General features: G+C 40.9%; 1 protein-coding gene across 1 annotated transcript in view; it reads right to left on the bottom strand.

Annotated features, from left to right (window-relative positions):
- The window catches only part of pkd1l2a (polycystic kidney disease 1 like 2a), a 137,283-nt gene that overhangs the window by 59,378 nt on the left and 64,286 nt on the right, over window positions 1–13,619 (bottom strand). The window contains exons 17-20 of the mRNA XM_059651537.1: window positions 12,383–12,574; window positions 9,415–9,540; window positions 7,718–7,894; window positions 7,470–7,597 (exon numbers count right to left, since the gene is read on the bottom strand). Coding sequence (XP_059507520.1) covers window positions 7,470–7,597; window positions 7,718–7,894; window positions 9,415–9,540; window positions 12,383–12,574 — 623 coding nt within the window. The remainder of the gene's footprint in view (window positions 1–7,469; window positions 7,598–7,717; window positions 7,895–9,414; window positions 9,541–12,382; window positions 12,575–13,619) is intronic.

Here is a 13,619-nt window from a genome sequence, read left to right as displayed (position 1 = left end):
AAATCCATAATAATTATCGATTTAACAGTAATGCTAATTTCTAGATTCTTAATCATACCATTCACCTTATTGTTCTGTCATAACCAGCTTTAGATGCAAGTTAGAACACAATTTGTGTTCTATTCATATATTGGGACTGCCAAAGGTTCATGAACATAGACTTCACTTTTCTGGATATACTTTTGAGGTAGAACTCAATCTAAGATAGCAGTGGGAATCATATCACTTGTCAGGCCTCCCACCTGATACTCAGTTCCACTGACTTCAATCACACTGAATTCCAAGTGTGGCATGCATGTGTTCAATGTTGTTATCCCTGCTTTCTGCTATCGAGGGAGAGAAATTAGGTTCCTTACTTACATACATGAAAACCTTTGCCTGTGTTACCCACTTAGAGAAGCATTTTAGAAATGGTCTGTATAATTTAAGATTTGACATCTTTCAAGTCCACTTGGAGAGGGGACCACTGACCCTTGTTGTAGCTATATTTTTAACTGGCACAATGGGTGCAATAGATTGGATTTCTATCCTGTTGTTTGCCTCTTCAGATGACTATAAAATATGTCATATGGCTTTATGTAGAAAAACAGAGGAATGCCCTTGGTGTCCAGTGTAATGTTTATCTCTCAGTCACAGAACATATTGGCCAAAATCCCAATGCTCAGAGCAGTAAAATCTACAATTAAGTCTGTGTGGTGAGTTGGAACCCTGAGGAAGTTCTGGTGCAAATACACATGCTGTAATTGTCCCAGAAGTTAACCGCCTGATGGTCTTATATATGTTGCCTGAGAGAGTACACAAGTGTCTCTGACACTGAACTCAGAGTCAGAGATTTGGATCACGTATGCAGAATTTCCTTGGATACTTAACGTCTTACACCGGTTGCTATTTCAGCTACTCAGAGATTAGACAGTATGACTGAACTGAACCATCCTCTACAGATAATCTCCTACCAACCTGATGTAACCCAACTACGTCCCTGATCTGACCGACCCCATGCCTAGCAATTCTCTGACATGATTATCCCCTTGACCCAACCAACTTTCACCTCAATGTAGCCATCAATCCCCGACCTGATTAACCCCAAATCTACTCCTCCCCCCACCACCGATTGACAACTTGATGACTCGATCACTCTCCCCATTCCAATAATCCCCCTGACCAGACTAGTGCACACCTATCCCAACAGCTCACTTACTTGTCTATCCACTTCCTCACTTATATATTCATCAAATCACTGGCTCATCCGCCCACTGATTCAGCCACCCATTGACTGGCTCACAATTTAACCCACACTCATTCTTTCAGAAACTTAAGACCATTAAAATGTACCTGAACACATCTGGTAGTGGTGTTAAAATGGGGATCGAGTGTCCTCTCCTTTCTCACTTGGGATGGTCGCACTAATCTATTTCTACTCTAGAATTGGAGGTCCTGGCTGAAAATGGACTCTGTCATCGGGGTGCAGCTAACTTTGCAGGCAACGACAATATACTCAACCTTGTCACTGTCTACTGGCCCACTGGTAACAAATATTAATTCTCTGGGTGAAACCTTTGTAGAGCTCAAAATAGCTTCTATGTCTGCATACGTAATATTAGTGAATGAGCTTCCAAAGTAATCAACTTACTGTGAAGTACTCCTGAGCATTCTGAGGATGCCCAAAGAGCTGCACTAAGATTATTCTTTCTTCTTTTTGTTTGATGCAAAAACAAATGGGCAGGTTACATCCACCAGTGATAATGGGAACTGCAGATGCTGGAGAATCCAAGATAATAAAATGTGAGGCTGGATGAACACAGCAGGCCAAGCAGCATCTCAGGAGCACAAAAGCTGACGTTTCGGGCCTAGACCCTTCATCAGAGAGCATCAGAGATCCTCTCTGATGAAATGTCTAGGCCCGAAACGTCAGCTTTTGTGCTGCTGAGATGCTGCTGGGTCTGCTGTGTTCATCCAGCCTCACATTTTATTATCTTAGGTTACATCCACCAGGTGGTGCTAATTTAAACAGAATGAGGCCAATAAACAAGGCTAATACCATAACCATGGAATGCAGTGATCAAAAGAATGCTGCAATTTTCTTAAATAAACCTAGTGAAATTTCTGTTATAAATTTTCAAGTTTCTTTTAAGTTTACACTTTCTATACCTTATTTGAACTTGAAGTCACTTTAAAGAACCCTAGCCTTGAACATAAATTGGCAAGTGCCATGCTCTCAGTTGTGGTAGTTTTGCCAATAGGGGGACTATTAATATGCAGACAATAAATAAGCAGAACCATGTTTTCTGTTTCTGATTTAAACATACAAAAGCACAAGAAAACATCTGTTGGGAGACTTAACAGGATTTAATCCACTTAGGGATTTCTGAAGAGAATGCTGATTGTATAAAACCCTGAAGCAATTCATGATAATAATGTTAAGCTTGTATTTATTAATGGCTTTCTTCCCAATCCATGACATAACATTTATCTCATTTTTAAAACTAACCATAAATATATTGAGAATATAATACATTAAACTTAACCTTTGGTCGTTTACAAATACATAATCCAATGATACAGATATCAAACTGCACCATAGTGCCTCTCAAATTTGTTTTGGTTTGACAATGCAACATTCCCTTCTAACCTGGAAGGATGGAAAATGCTGGCATTTCAGTTGTGACCCTTCTTCAGAAGAAGGGTTCCAACCCAAAACGTTAGCTTTCCTGGTCCTCAGATGCTGCCTGCCCTGCTGTGTTCCTCTAGCTCCACACTGTTATCTCTGACTCCAGCATCTGCAGTTCTTGCTATCTCAGGATGGTAAATGCTGTCGTACCAACTGCTATACATGAAAAGCTAATTTTTTTTTTGAAGAGTCCAAATCCACACTTAGAGAGAGAGTTTTATTTCAGTTAACATTATGCAATTCAACTCACACCTTACTGATTACCCGCTCCCCATTGGGCCTGTTGTGCCTGCTCTGCTTTTCAATAAGATCATGGCTGATCTTTTCGAGGACTCAGTTCCACTTACCTGGCCCCTCACCATACCCCTTAATCCTTTACTCTTCAAAGGCCTATCTATCTTTGTCTTTTAAAAATTCAAAATGGTACCCTCAACCGCTTAGCAGGGCAGGGAATTCCACAGTTTCACAGCCCTCTGGGTAAAGATGCTCTTCCTCAACTCAGTCCTAAATGTGCTCCCCATTATTGTGAATCCATGCCCTCTAGTTCTTGTTTCACCCACCAGTGGAAATAAGCTCTATGCTTCTATCTTACCTATTTCCTTCATGTTTTTATATGTTCCTATAAGAAACCACTCAATCTTCTGAAACAAATGGAAAATTACCTCGCTTTCCCACAGGAAATATACACTATACTGCTCTCGAGAACCCATCAAAGAGATTTGCATAAGAAACCCCTCAATCTTCTAAATTCCAGTGAATGTAGTCCCAATCTACCCAATCTCTCCTCTTAAGGCAACCCCCTCAATTCAGTAATCAACCTAGCAAACCTCTTCTGTAGTCCCTCCAATGCCAATACATTCTTCCTCAAGTAATGAGGCCAAAACTGGAAACAGTACTCCAGGTGTGGCCTCACCAGCACCGTATACAGCTGCAGCATAACCATCCCATTTTTAAACTCCATCCTGCCTATCAAATAAGGACAACATTCCATTTGCCTCCTTGATTACCTACAGCACCAGCAAACCAAGTTCTTGTGATTCATGCACAAGGACACCCAGACCCCTCTACACAGCAGCTTACTGCACTTTTACTACTATTGATCTTTTTTGCAAGAGCTTTCTGGTCTTCTGAAGCAAAACAAAAATTACCTTGCTTTTCGAAAGGAAAAATGATAAACTATAATGTTCTTGAAAACCCATCAGAGAGATCTGCATAAGAAGGATCACTAAAAACAAAGGTTTATGTTCCTGTCATCTCCCAATGATGGAAAATTCGAAATATAATTCTCCATATTTAATGTTTTCAATGTTTTGTCAACCTGAATAAAATCTTTTCCCTTTGGATTTTTCATAATTGTACCCCTTACTAAGACTTTAAAATTGGCATCTCCCTAACTTGGATGCCTAGCTTATTCAGATGTTCAGTTAGGCACAGCAGTTTCTCTATTTCTGTTTTTGAAGCTGTTGAAATCTTTTACGAACCTTGCTTTGACTATACCACTGGGGTTAATATTTTCCAAATAGGATTCCTAATGCAAAGTGATACCTGATCCATTCTGCCTGATTTCTAATCCATTGTCCTTAAAAGTACCAGAAACCTGACTTCCAATTTTGAATTCTGCTTTAAGCCTATTTATGACAATATTTCCAAACTTACTGCACCTACTGAACAAAAACAAAAACTACAGACGACGTAAAGATGCCTGAAAGCTGCCTCTCATGGTAAAATATGGACAGCTTTCAACTGAAGACTGCCCACTTTTAATATGGTAGACCTCACTGAGAAGTATCAAACGCTAGAGGTATAATGTAGGCCATACACACATTCTTTAGCTTCCAGTCGATCCCCACATTGTGTGGTACCTCTTTTCGAGGATGAACAAACACTTCCCTTTTGGGCTGATCTCACTGCAGAAATACATCTTTAATATCAATTGATGTACAGTCCTAAGCATTTATTGCTGACAAAGCCAAGAAGATCTTTGAGATTGTTTTACTGCAATCAGTTTTTCTTCAAAACTTCATGCCAACAACCTTGTTTCAGATTTATACAGCATGCTGCTACAACCGGTATTTGCAATTCTTACAAATCTCATGTCTATCTCTTAACTCTTTCCTGAATTTATTATACTCCCATCCCTCATTACTGCATCCTTGATGAAAATGTTTAACTTTTTCGAGGAAGGGTGGGCAAATTTATGATATAATTTTAACAGACTTGAATTTTTGCCTTCTAAATTTCTATCACCTGATATTTTGGTTCCAGTGACCCTTCAGAGGACCTGATGAGTTTTTCCAGCAATTTCTCCTTTGGTTTCTGATTTCCAGCATCCACAGTTCTTTGTTATTTTTTAATGGATGCTAAATGAATAGCAATAAGGGTGGAATGAAGGCATGGAGGTGGTGTGAGGGTTTGAGAGGACATGTGGCTATGAGGGTTAATGGCTATATATACACAACTGGTGTAAAGTTAAAATAAGGTGTAATGGCCTGAAGTGCAGCACGTGCCATTTTCTTATTCTGGGGTTTCCATGCTGTAGACATGCATTTTGGGGTCTGTTCAGACAAAAGCAGCTAATAACCAAACCAGATTTTATGCTGCTACAGATTCAGCAGAACAGAATGGTACAGTCTTGAGATAAAGTGACTTTAAGCAACAACAAAGACAATCAGGATGAAGTAACCACACTGAACTTTGAAGTAACTATGAAGAACAAGGCATGCAAACATGCCTGAGAAAACCAACAATTATGATTTGCCCATGAGAGTCGTGAAAGAAAGCAAGAGCTAATGTAACAGCTAGCTTTTTCTCTGGTATGAAAGATGGGTGTTTAACAAATTGAAAGGAAACTTTTAACCTGCTACGTTGTTCATATAATTTTCTTTACTTCTCCATGTTTATTTTCAGCTCTGATTGATTGGTCATCTTGGCATAAACATTAAACTAAGACTTGACTTTGAACTTTGTCTACTCGGACTCTGTTTACCAGATAAGTAACACTTATCACCATAGCAACTGTTTACCAACTCACTCACATTCTCCATTAATGCTCACATACTTCAGCACATGGTGCTTTAATGTAATGTAGAGCCACAATGTCTCATATTTAATGCAACATTATTACCTTTTCAACAACAATTTCAGTTTATCAAATGCCTGATCCTAGCAAAACATTACAAGGTGTTTCACAGGAGCAATAGCAAACAACATTTGTGGCCAACATTTAGCTAAAAGTTTAGTTTAGTTCAGTTACAAAAATTTAGTCAAAATGGCGAGGAAATATCAATGGCCACAAATTAGAAGGTAACAGTGACAAGTAAATAGTTATTATCTATGGCTGGAAGGAACACTCCACATTCAATTATGTGTGAAGTACCTTCTTGCTAATAGTGTTTTCTCATGTTACAGTTCCTAGTGGTGTGCCTCAAGGATCTGTTTTGGGACCACTGCTGTTTGTCATTTTTATAAATGTCTTGGACGCAGGCATAGGTGGATGGGTTAGTAAGTTTGCAGATGACACTAAAGTCGGTGGAGTGGTGGAAGAATGTTGCAGGTTGCAGGGAGACTTGAATAAACTGCAGAATTGGGCCGAAAGGTGGTAAATGAAGTTTAATACGGATAAATGTGAGGTGATTCACTTTGGGAAGAATAATAGGAAGGCAGAATACTGGGTCAATGGAAAGGCTCTTGGTAGTGTGGATGTGCAGAGGGATCTCGGTGACCATGTACATAGATCCCTGAAAGTTGCCGCCCAGGTTGATAGTGCTGTTAAGAAGGCTTATGGTGTGTTAGGTTTTATTGGTCGAGGGATTAAGTTCCGGAGTCGTGATGTCATGCTGCAACTGTACAAAACGTTAGTTCGGCCTCATGTAGAATATTATGTGCAGTTCTGGTCGCCCCATTACAGGAAGAATGTGGAAGCATTGGAAAAGGTGCAGAGGAGATTTACCAGGATGTTGCCTGGTCTGGAGCACAGGCCCCATGAGGAAAGACTGAGGGACTTGGGTCTGTTCTCATTGGAGAGAAGGATGCTAAGAGGGGATTCAATAGAGACATACAAGATGATCAGAGGATTAGATAGGGTGGACAGTGAGAGTCTTTTTCTGAGGATGATGACTTCAGCTTGTACGAGGGGCCACGGCTACAAAGTGAGGGGTGATAGATTTAAGGCAGATGTCAGAGGCAGGTTCTTTACTCAGAGAGTGGTAAGGGCATGGAACGTCCTGCCTGCCAATGTAGTTAACTCAGCCACATTAGGGGCATTTAAACAGTCCTTGGATAAGCATATCGATAATGTTGGGATAGTGTAGGGGGATGGGTTTAGATTAGTTCATAAGTCGGTGCAACATCAAGGGCCAAAGGGCCTGTTCTGCGCTGTATTGTTCTATGTTGCGTCTATCCAGTACAGTGAGTGAAGTGCTGGGCTGATGAAAAATTTAACATTGAGATCTGCAACACAGGACTCTATCGATTTCTCCCTTTAACTGCCCTGGTTGGCAGTCTGGGGGCTGAGTCAGCTGATTAGCACCTGAAAAATAGGTCACTAAATGGATTGGTCATAATGGGGAAGAGTTATGGGGAAATTTGCTCTGCAGCTAGCTGTCATATAACCTGCCTTGGGAAAACCTGGCAGTGGATATAAAGAAGTGGGAAGAATTCTGCTCCTGAATATCAACATCCTCTCTACTTATAGCTGAGAGTTAATACAGCACTGAATATCATCATTCCATTTGGTAACATGATGTTGTTACATTTTTAGACTTATAGGTTATAAAGCAAATGATCAAACCTCCCTGTTTACCTCTGTAGGTACATGCTTACTGAGGGCATCATCATTAGCACAGGTTCTTCATCTGCGATTGCATCATTTAGCACCACAGCCTGCAAATGGTCTATTGTGTCCAATAACTTCTCTGATATCACTCTTTGCTGAAAGATAAAAGTACATCTTTCATAAGGCACATCACATAATTCCTTTAACTTTTAATTGTACCACAATTTAGTTATGAAAGTCTGAGCCCATCTCATCCTGTGTTTAGTTATATTTACCATATCCATGGCCAAGTCTTCTTGGCCATCATTTTCTACTGCCGCTTCCAAAACATTGTTAACCACATTAAAGAGGCTGTTTGCTGCAATTATTCTTTTCTCAGGATCTTCGTCATCCACAACACTGAAAGTCAGCAATGATTTTCCCATATTTAGAAGCGTTGAACTGGCTTCCAACTTAATAGGAGACAGAAAAGAGATACAGATAGTTCAATATTCTGCTGTGACATAAGGGAGTAAATCATTCACTGAGAATTATAGAATCCTGACAGTGTGGAAGCAGGCCATTTGACCCACCAACTCCACACCAACCCTCTGAAGAACATCCCATCCAGACCCAACCCCCTGCACTTTCCCTGTAACTCTGCATTTCCCACGAGTAATCCATTTAGCCTGCACATCCCTGGACACTATTGGCAATTTAGCATGGGCAATCCACCTAACCTGCACATTCTTGGACTGTGGGAGGAAGTCAGAGCACCTGGAGGAAACCCACAGAGAAACGAGCGAATGTACAAACTCCACACAGACAATCATCTGAGGCTGGGACTGAACCTAGCTCTTTGGTGGTGAGGCAGCAGTGCTAACCTGTGAACCACAATGCAACTTCGTTTAAGTGCATATCACCTCTTTGTGTTATTTTAATTTACAATCATGTTTTCAATCAAAAAATGGGCATTAATGTTTCAAGGCATATTCTACTTTCTGGATGAATGCCTTGGGATGGGTTTTTATTTAAATCTCTTATTGCAGTGGGGGTTGCTTGGCTCAATTGACTGGATACTTAATACGTGTTTCAGGATAATACCAATTTTGGTTTAATTTCAATTCTGGTAGAAGGTAGCCTGGTAATGTGCCTCCTCACCTCCCCCGATACTGGAAGGCAATGGCAGTCTACCACTGGGTAAAATAATACTGCCAGGGGAGCAATTCAAAGTGAAGCATTCACAGGCAGTGAGCCGAGATCCTGGTTTTCAGAAAACCGCAGGTGAATGAATTACTGCTCACTGAATTAGAACATAGAACATAGAACAATGCAGTGCAGAACAGGCCCTTTGGCCCTCAATGTTGCGCCGACCTGTGAACTAATCTAATCCCTTCCCTCTACACTATCCCATCATCATCCATGTGCGTATCCAAGGACTGTTTAAATGCCCCTAATGTGGCTGAGTTAACTATATTGGCAGGCAGGACGTTCCACGCCCTTACCACTCTCTCAGATCCTGCCTCTGGCATTTGTCTTAAATCTACCATCCCTCAATTTGTATCTATGCCCCCTTGTACAAGCTAACGTCATCATCCTCGGAAAAAGACTCTCACTGACCAACCTATCTAATCCTCTGATCATCTCGTATGCCTCTATTAAATCCACTCTTATCCTTCTTCTCTCCAATGAGAACAGACCCAAGTCCTCAGTCTTTCCTCATGGGGCCTGTGCTCCAGACCAGGCAACATCCTGTAGATCTCCTCTGCACCTTTTCCAATGCTTCCACATCCTTCCTGTAATGGGGCGACCAGAACTGCACACAATATTCCAAGTAAGGCCACACTAGCGAATTGTACAGAACAATACAATTGTAATACAACTACTATAGTATAGAATCTTCCTGCAGAAGGCAAAAGAGCAAGAGCAGTCAGGTTCATTGAGGGGAAATTGGGAAGAAGTAAAAATGTTAATTGAACGTGACTGGAGTTACCTGTGATGTAGAAGTGAGTTCATCAGTCTTGTAGGTTAGCTGTTTTAGAACTTCTGAAACTTGAACAGCCTTGTGCAGTGATGAGACATTCACGATCGACAAGTTTGAGAGCATGATTTCCCTCAGCTTGGTGATGTTTTTGACAGCAGCAAACAAAAAACAGACAGATTTGCATTATTTCCAAAAAAATAGCTCTTTGAAAACTTAACATTTACCTGGTAATGTAGAATCTGAGCACAGTATTGTTGAAAAGAATGCACACTTGTTGAAACTTTTTGTCTTGGTCTCACCAGGGCAGACACAAGAATGCCAAGTTTCAATGAGAACAACAAATTTTATCACATGAACTGGCAAGTTGACTCTGATTGGTTTCAGGTATTGTCATGGAAAATGTACTTGCAACTATTGCCCCGCACTCTTGTATACTTAATTCCATTAAGGTGCAATGCTTGGATATGATTATTTTTCTTGCAAGGACAAGTCCACTTGTATGAATGTATGTAGCTTCCAATAAATGTAAGTGAGCACCATTGCAAAGCTGACTGATAACCTTAAATCAGTGTACCTTAAACCATGTTCAAATTATTCAATTGTAGAATCACATCCAAGGATAGACATTGGGCTGACTTTAATCAAAAATTTGTTAAGTGTCAATTTTAGTGAGCTTTGTTGAGCATTCCTCTCTCTGAGCCTTGTGAGTTCTCATGTCATTTGCTGCTTTGCTCATCCCATTATAAATGTACCAGGCCTCATGAACAATCACTCTTGAGTCACTAGGTCTGTTCGACGTCTATCTCATTTATCACAGTGTTAGTGTCACACAACAGAATGCAAGGTATCTTCAATGTGGATACAAGATTTAGTCTCCACAAGACCTGTATGGTGACTACTTTTGCCTAAAATATCATGGACATATACATCTAGAGCAGGCAAATTGGTAATGATAAGGCCAAGCATGTTTTTCTTTCTTCTTGGTTGCCTGAATACCTGCTGCAGACCCAGTCTAGCAGTTATGTCCTTTAGGACTTGACTAGCTCACTCAGTACTGGTGCTACTAAAGCCACTGTTGGTGAAAGACATTGATGCTCCCCCTACTATCAGAGTAGATTCTGCATCCTTGCCACCCACGGTACTTCCTCTATGTAGTGTTCAACATGGAAGCTAAGGTGAGGCAGTACATGGCAACCAGTAAAGGCTTCTTTGCCCATGTATGACCTGGAGACATGAGACTTCATCAGGTCCGGACTCCCAGGGCAACTCCCTTCCAACTGTATATCATTGTGCCACCATCGCTGCTGGTGGGACAGGTGATTGTAATTGTGTTGTCCAGCAGCAGCATTACCCTGAAAAGTGTAGGTCAGTCCACTAAAAAGTGTAGCATTAAAGTGGATAACTGCATTCAAAGTGAGTCAGAGACATGCTGTAATTATGCTGATGCTTGTCCAATGTCAGTGTTCTTGGAGGGGGGTGTGCAGGTACTCACTGCCATTAGAACATATTCGAGTAACTATTGGCCAAAATGGAGGGTCCTCCAAGCCATCAGGAACACATTCCTCGGAGCTGGAGCAACCAGGAATTGTGTGGAAGCAGGCTATTTAGCCCAACAAGTCCACATCAACCCTGTGAAGAACATCCCAACCAGACACACGCCCTTCCCTTTCCCTATAACCCTGGTTTTCTCATGGATATCCCACCCAGCCTGCAGATCCCTGGATACTATGACATTTTAACATGGCCAATCCATCCAGCCTGCACATCTTTGGACTGTGGGAGGAAACCAGAGCACCTGGAGGAAGCCCAGGCAGACACAGGGAGAAACACACAGACTCCACACAAGGCTAGAATTGGACTCAGTTCCCTGGCACTGTAAGGCAGCAATGCTAACCACTGAGTCACTATGCTGCCCAGGGTTCCACTCCTCTGAGCTGGAAGTGTCAGGTACCTACTCTGGCTTCCGTCTTATGAATTGTGTTTCTGTGACAGTTGGGAGAATAGAAAACTGGAGAGATTGAGACAAGATTCGGTGCTAACCACACATATATACATGCCACTCACTAGCAAGGTTCTCGCTGTTCAAATGTCAGGTATAAAACTTGACACTAGGATGTATGGACGATGCACCTGGCATCACACCAGCGCTGAAGTTCACATGCCACACTTTTCACTTGTGATAGGCGCAATGTATTTTTGACAGCAGCTGTCTGTTTGTGAGCAATAGCACTCATGTTACCACTGCATAATAACAAAATGACATGGCCAGCTTCAATTTTTGCTCAAAATGCTCTGAAAATACATTTCTGCTAACAAGTGAATCAAATTTGTATGGATGTCTCTGCTTAACCTAGATTCACTGATGTGCATTAGAGTTGAACTCCAGCAACTTTGTGATTGTACTATTTCTCCTTTACCTCACACAACTGCAGGAACCATTTTTAAAATAACTGAAAGCCAGACATTAGTTAGGCAGACTGCAAATCATAAACGAAGCACACATTAAAAGATCATGAATATATAATACATTCAAGTCTAATTTTCATATGAGAGATAATAGGAACTGCAGTTGCTGGAGAATCCAAGATAACAAAGTGTGAAGCTGGATGATCACAGCAGGCCAAGCAGCATCTCAGGAGCACAAAAGCTGACGTTTCAGGCCTCGGCCCTACCCATTTCTGAGGAAGGGTCTAGGCCCGAAAGGTTAGCTTTTGTGCTCCTGAGATGCTGCTTGGTCTGCTGTGTTCATCCAGCTCTACACTTTGTTATCTCTAATTTTCATATGATATTGATATTAAATGATCAAAATAAATAACTGACAGAATTCCAGCATTTCAAACTTATTTGTTCAATTTTTAAATTGGTGGATGAGAGGTATTGGACTATAATGACCTTGAGCTCCCATTCAGAACTAAAGGCAGTACTTGTCAGTGCTTTATTCATTTGTACAATCACCACTTTTAATAAAAGTTGTTACCTGCTTTTTGTCTTCTAGTGTCAGTTTGCCCATAATTCCTTCACTGGCCTTTTGATTTAGCTCAGAAGAGACAGACTCAAACAGCTGGATTAGTAAAGAACTGTTAGTTATTGAATTTGATGTATCTTCTAAATTTTCTGATAAGAGTGTTTCCAGGTCCTTGGCATTACCAGTGTTTGAGAACTCACGAACCTGCGGTAAAAATAGGAAAAAAATAAATCTAACAATATGTCCCTTTCTACACATATGATTCTTCTGTGGCCCCTAATCTATTGCCCACCTACAACAATATTTACTAGTTAGTACAAGTAGTGTGAAAGGATTAAAAAGATTTATTACTAGCAACTGAACAGAAGTTCAAATTCCACTTGGGCAGTTTGAGAATTTGAACTTCTATTCCATTCACTGAACTTCACTTCCATTAATTTTTAAAAAGAGAAGCTGTATTTGGAGAAATTACAACTGCAATTAAGATATTTGTCATCCATGCATAGTTACAACATAGGGTATTACTTAGCTGGATGGCTGGTTTACAATGCAAAGTGATGACAATGGCATGGGTGATAACAAAGTATGGAGCTGGATGAACACAGCAGGCCAAGCAGCATCTTAGGAGCACAAAAGCTGACAGTTCGGGCCTAGACCCTGCCCATTTCTGACAAGGGTCTAGGCCTGAAACGTCAGCTTTTGTGGTCCTAAGATGCTGCTTTGGCCTGCTGTGTTCATCCACCTCCACACTTTGCTATCTCGGAATCTCAAGCATCTGCAGTTCCCATTATCTCTGTTCACAACGGCATGGGTTCTATTTTTGCATTGGCTGATTCTTTCTCTCATCCACTCCCCTTGCCTGAGGTGTGGTGAACTTCAGGTTAAACCACCACCAGTTGTCTCTAACGAGGGTGCAGCCCCATGATCTGGTAAGATCATAGTGACTTTATCCATATTTTGGGTATGGTGGGTTTTAAACTGAGGGAAAATGAATGATATCTTTTGCAGCCTGTGTGACAGAAGCCTGAATGTCTTCATTGTTAGAGACCTTAGGATTGTTTAGTTTATTTTACTGAGGAGAAGGTGTGAGGTATACATGGTTAGAGACAACGGCTAATCATCTCTGAGTTGATGCTGAGTATCCCAAGGTCCCAGAAAGGTATTGTAGGTTTTAAATCGTAAGCAGTGGTGCTATAAACAGCCCATTTACTTCTAAAATAGAAGGGATTTGAAATGAATAATAGTTTGT

This window comes from Stegostoma tigrinum, chromosome 16 (assembly GCF_030684315.1).
Source record: "Stegostoma tigrinum isolate sSteTig4 chromosome 16, sSteTig4.hap1, whole genome shotgun sequence".
NCBI lineage: Eukaryota > Metazoa > Chordata > Chondrichthyes > Orectolobiformes > Stegostomatidae > Stegostoma > Stegostoma tigrinum.
This window is presented reverse-complemented; position numbering and strand designations above follow the sequence as displayed.